Source organism: Chaetura pelagica, unplaced genomic scaffold, assembly GCF_000747805.2.
Source record: "Chaetura pelagica isolate M959 unplaced genomic scaffold, ChaPel_1.0 scaffold399, whole genome shotgun sequence".
Lineage (NCBI taxonomy): Eukaryota > Metazoa > Chordata > Aves > Apodiformes > Apodidae > Chaetura > Chaetura pelagica.
The window spans coordinates 1,305,892-1,311,476 of NW_009970719.1; the positions used below are offsets into that span (position 1 = coordinate 1,305,892).

A 5,585-nucleotide genomic window follows, 5' to 3' on the forward strand; every position below is an offset into this window, starting at 1 on the left:
TGAGCCCTTCCCGGGAAGCACCGAGCGGCTGGGGAGCCTCCCCGTGCCTCTTGGGGGAGCTGGTAGAACTAACAAAGGAAGCAATTTGACTCCAATATGTCTTATTCTTTTTTTTTTCCTCTTCCTTTCTTCTCCCCGCTGCCTTTAGACCACCCGGGGATACAGGAGGAGATTTCCAGGAAGGACGACAGGCTCCTCACCTTGTTAAAAGATGTGTATGTTGAGTCCAGAGACCCACCTGTGCAGGTGAGCATCTCCCTGCAGGAGGGGTGCCTGCACCAGGGTGGTGATTTTCAAACTCGGCACAAATTCTCTGTAAAGAAAAATGCTCTGTTAGTGCCTAAAAACTGCCCTCTTTATAGATAAAAGTAATATTTTCATTGTTCTCACACATCAGTAGCACTGACTGTGTTTGACCCTGGGTCTTGAACATGTGACAGATTGTAATTATACAACATTTTAAATGCTTAAGCAGTCTTACTTTGTCACCTGAATTCCTACTTCTGCTTCCTCTGTGGCAGGCAGGAGTTGGCCAGCCTTTTGCAAGGATGCAGGGGTTTGCCAGAGATCTCTTCTAGAGTTGTTAGAAGAGATTTGACCTACTATGAGAGCATGGGTGTTAGAAGACAAAGACATTCATGTTTTAGTGGAGTCTTGAACTACTGATGCTAATGTTGTACTCTGCAGACTTTGCCTTATGTGGCTGAAGAAGTGCCTTGTGTTTTTTTCTGCATAACCTTCTGCATTATTTCTTTCCCTCATTGCCAACAGCTGCAGTCTTTTCTTTGGAATGCAAAGCATATCCCTTCTAGTAAAATGCAAACTGGAGTTCAGTCTCCTCTTTCCACCACGTTTCATACTCTCTTGCATTACTGGATCACTTTGTTCTAGCTGCTTGATTCAGTAATAAGAGTTTTATAATAATCTAGCAATAAAATAGTCTCTCAATTTGCCACTTTTATAGTATTTAAAAATGCAAACAGTGTTCTTTCCTAAATTTAAGAAAGGTTTTCACTGTGTCTATTTTTGCAGTGTTATTCACTAGTTAAATCTAAAAAAGGCACTGTCTGGAGGGCAGAGATGGCTTGGAAATTATTTGGAAATATGAAAGGGCTGGGAGGAAGAGACTTCGTATGTCTGAGCACTGCAGTAGTCATGGGAATTAAACTTCATATGATGCTGCAAAATAGTTATTTTTTTGTCCACCAAAGCTTAGTCTCTAGACAGAACAAAAGAAGGGATACCTTTTGGTTAAAGAAATCTGAACATGAAAGGAAAGGGATAGAGACTACATTAAACAGATTTCCAGTGGGATCAGAAGAAGGATACCAATTTGTAGTAAGGTTTGTTGTTTCATTATCTTTCCCCTTGTTGTGAATCAGTACCAAATATTAGGTTACTGCCTTTTCATTTGGCCACCAAAATCTGTAGTTTGCTTTGCATGAAGGGCTGTTAAGTCTGCACAACACTTAGGAGTTCAATGGATGGTAGTTTTTCAGAATTTGGGTGGGGGTTGACATTGTATATGGAATGGCTGTGGAAGAACTGACAGTTTTTGTGATAACAAGAGGCATTTAAAAAAAGTAACATGCTGTGAAAATGGGGAAAGCTAACACGAAATGCTGTATTTAGGAAAACTGCTTGGCTGCTGCAGTATGCATAGCAAACAGAACTGCTGTTAAGCTCTTTTTCTTTTCCTTCCCACCATTAGGTAAAAGATGGAGGTGGTGAACATCTTCCAAGTAAGCAGGAGGAAAAGAGACTTACAAAACTGGGCCACTTGGGAGATCTAGATGTTAAGAGAGTTCCCAAAGGCAAAATTTCCATTGTGGAGGCTCTGACACTTCTTAATAATCATAAACTTAATCCTCAAGTATGGACTGCAGAGAAAATAGCAGTGGAATACAGTCTGGAACTGAAGGACGTCAACTCCCTTCTGGAATTCTTCATTCCTTTCACTGTGCAGGAATTCCCTAAAGAAACCAAGAAAGCTATAAAGTCAACATAAAAATAATTATCAAGCCTTTGAGTGATCTCACTTGTGTCTTAATTTTACTCTTGAGTATATTTGGTGTCTGAAAAGAGTTGGTAACGTGTCATCCAAGGCTGCTTCCTTATATCAGTAAGATGCAGTCAAGCAATTCCTTTCTATATTGGTTGGCTTCAGTTAAATGCAGCAGTTAACAGGATACAGTTTGTAAACCAGAATATAACTAGTAAGTTGTATGAGAGCATGTCACACCATTCTGATTATCCCACTTACATGGTATGAGTTTGGTTAAAACATACAAGTTCCAGCAAGAACTTTACCTTAACAGATTGTCTTTCCTAGCAGAGATCCCCTGGCCTTCAGTTCATGGGTGCTGTGTGTGTTAGCTCTGCACTTGAATGCTGCAGTGTTCTTCCAAGGACTTGCTGCCAAGGTGTGCATACATACAAACACCTGCACTTCTTTCATTTAAGAACAGAATAGTATTTCTACTTTGGAAAGAAGGTTAATCACTAGATCATGGGGAAATTCAGCTGTGTCAAAGTAAAATAAAGAGGAAGAAGGCCTCTTTCTGATGCTGCAGCAATAATTGCTGATGTGTAGCTCCTCTTCTGCTCTTCTGATTTAGCTTAAATATTTGCACCTCCCCAGGGACTATCAGTCAGTGAATTTGTAAAGTGGGAGGATCTTCTAGCATCATGCTCTTGCAGCAGTCTATGGCACCTACTGCATGACAAATAATGGTTCATATTATAATTAACAGGTAGTTATGAAATGCAACTGGATCTACTCAGTGGACCCAATAGTAGGTCTTCTGTAAATGTCTGCCTGGTAATAGCCCAGCTTCCCCTTGGAGGCCTTGTCTGACTTACCTTAATGTGGGCTGGATCAGGTTATGTTCACTCACTAAGTTACCCACATGCTACCAGATGGAAGATGAAGAGCATCCTTTCCAGTTAAAAGGACAATTCCAATTGTCAGGTGGTAACACTGGATTGTAACCTTGAAACTGTGACTATTCTGGCGTGTGTCATGAGGAATAAGTTTTGCACTGATGATTAATTCTGTAGTGAAAACTGCTTCATGTTTTCCAGATAAACTAGGAGGGTCAGAGGGGAAATTAAAATTTATATTTAAAAATGCATTATGGTTATTGCATGTAAGGAGTTCAATTTATTGATAGTGGAAGTCAGTACCAAGCCTAAAATGTAACCTTTTTTTTAAGAACTTCTCTGTCAGTTTTTTTAAAATTGTTTTTTTATTATTATTTTATTTGGTTGGTTGATTTGTTTGTTACCAGATTTCAGATTCTGGTAAATACCTTGCCAAGAAGATGATCAGCTTTGCTGTTAAGACTGCAGGATTCTTTCCACTTCTCTATAATGGAAGGAAATCTTGACAGTACAGGTTTACACAAGTTTATTCAAGGTCTTGCTTGATGAATTTCTGAAGTATATAATGCTGAACCTTAAGTGGAAGATGACACCTGAGTGCATTGTATAAAAATTCAACATTGTTAGTCTCTGGATGTGTGGACTGGGGCCAGGATTGTCATTCTGCCTGTAACATGGTGGGGACAGAGCTGCTCTCTGAAAATGCATCTGAATTATGTACCACATTAAGATTTTTTTTTTCCACAAAATACTCTTTATTTTATAGAATGTTGTAACAACTTTATTAAGTATTGTTCATTAAGGTAATAATGAGAAAAAAAAGCTGTGGAATGCATTTGGTACAGATACTGTTGTTATTCCTGGAGGCACTGTGGTTTCCTTCTTTAAAAATTAATCTTTAATTATATATTGGAATTGATTAAAGACTCACTACAGTTGGCACTGAACAACAGGTTAACCATGCCCCTTGGCTAACATGGTATGTATTTTGGCTTCTTAAGTCTGCCTTTCTGCACCATCTCAGATGTGGCTACACCATTACCCAACCCTGTTCCACCTAGGAAGTCCCTAGAGGCATTGTGGTTTGCTGCTGCTCTGCTCACACTCTTCAGCAGGCATGTGCTTGGGTGTTTGGTGTTTACTACGTTCAGTGCTCCAGCTCCTTCAGGACAAAATCTTGTCCATGAATGAGATGATTGCAAATTCTCTGGAGCCAGGATCTCATCCTCAGAAAGTACTGGTCACAGTGAGGAAGCAGGCGGGTCCCACTGCACAGAGGTGGGCCAGGGATCCATTTCCCTGGAAGCCCGTGAACTGGGGGCCCAGAAGGCTCCTCTGAAGGGGCACTTCTGCATGGTGCATTCACTGCAGGAAAATAAGCAGCAATCCAGTTTGCTGTTGGCACAGATTCTTCTGCTGCTCACCTGCCCCACCTGCTGGGCAATTTCAAACCAGCATTATGAAGGTATTGCTGGTGGGATGGGATCATAGAAAAATCTGTGCCTTAATGTTAAACTTTCACAGTCTCTTCAGACTTGGAGTATTTTATTTGCATAAAGCTCACAAGAGGATCCAGGAGCATGGATCTTTTTTCTTTGTTCTGGTGGGGAATGGTTTGAGTGGGAAGGGATTTTAAAGATCATCCAGTTCCAACACCCCTGCCATGGACACCTGCTAGGCCAGGTTGCTCAGAGCCCCATTCGCCCTGGCCTTGAACACTTCCAGGGAGGGGGCATCCACAACTTCCCTGGGAAACCTGTGCCAGTGTCTCATCACCCTCACACTAAAGAATTTCCTATTATCTACTCTGATTCTACCCTTTTTCACATTAAAACCATTACCACTCATGCTACCACTACTTGTAAAAAGTCTGTCCCCAGCTTTCCTGTAGGCCTTTAAGGTACTGGAAGGGTGCTCTAAGGTCTCACTGGAGCCTTTAATTCTCCAGGCTGAACAGCCCCAACTCACTCAGCCTGTCTTCATAGCAGAGGTGCTACTGCCCCCTGATCATCTTTATGGCTTTTCTTTGCACTTGCTCCAACAGCTCCATGTCTTTCCTGGGTTGGAGGCTCCAGAACTGGACACTACTCCAGGTGAGGTCTCACCAGAGTGGAGTAGAGGAGTAAAATCACCTTCCTTGACCTGCTGGCCACACTTCTTTTGATGCAGCCCAGGACACAGTTGGCTTTCTGGGCTGCAAGCACATGTTGCTGGCTCATGTTGAGCTTCTCATCAACCAGTACAGCCAGGTAAGGGCTGCTTCTAATCCCTTCTCTGCCCAGCCTGTATTTGTGCTTGGGATTGCCCTGACCCATGTGCAGGACCTTGAACATGAGCTTGTTGAACTTCATGAGGTTTGCCTGGACCTAGCTTGCTGGTGAAGTCCTTCCTTTCTTCCAGTTTCAAGGGACTTTGTTCATCAGTTATTTTGCCTACTTAATAGTTCCTAGTTTTGATGCAAGTTCTAATCAGAAGAATAACAATATTTTCCTTAACTCTTAACTTGGTTTTGTCTGTCCCTTTCTGTCTATATTCCTTTCAAGTATCTGTTCTGTTGTCAGCTTCAGGAAAAGGTACTCTCCAAGCAACTGTTTTGAAGATGTAATCGTGGGGAATTCGTGAGAACCTGCAATTGAATTTTCTGATACTCATATGTGGACATTTTTTCATGTTTCATTGCCCTGCATGTGGTACACCCAATT

General features: G+C 41.6%; 1 protein-coding gene across 1 annotated transcript in view; it reads left to right on the top strand.

Annotated features, from left to right (window-relative positions):
* Positions 1 to 2,075, top strand: part of NDUFAF4 (NADH dehydrogenase (ubiquinone) complex I, assembly factor 4) — a 13,113-nt gene extending 11,038 nt beyond the window's left edge. The window contains exons 2-3 of the mRNA XM_010006328.1: positions 149 to 246; positions 1,712 to 2,075. Coding sequence (XP_010004630.1) covers positions 149 to 246; positions 1,712 to 2,008 — 395 coding nt within the window. The 3' untranslated portion in view covers positions 2,009 to 2,075. The remainder of the gene's footprint in view (positions 1 to 148; positions 247 to 1,711) is intronic.
* Positions 2,076 to 5,585: the final 3,510 nt, after the last annotated feature.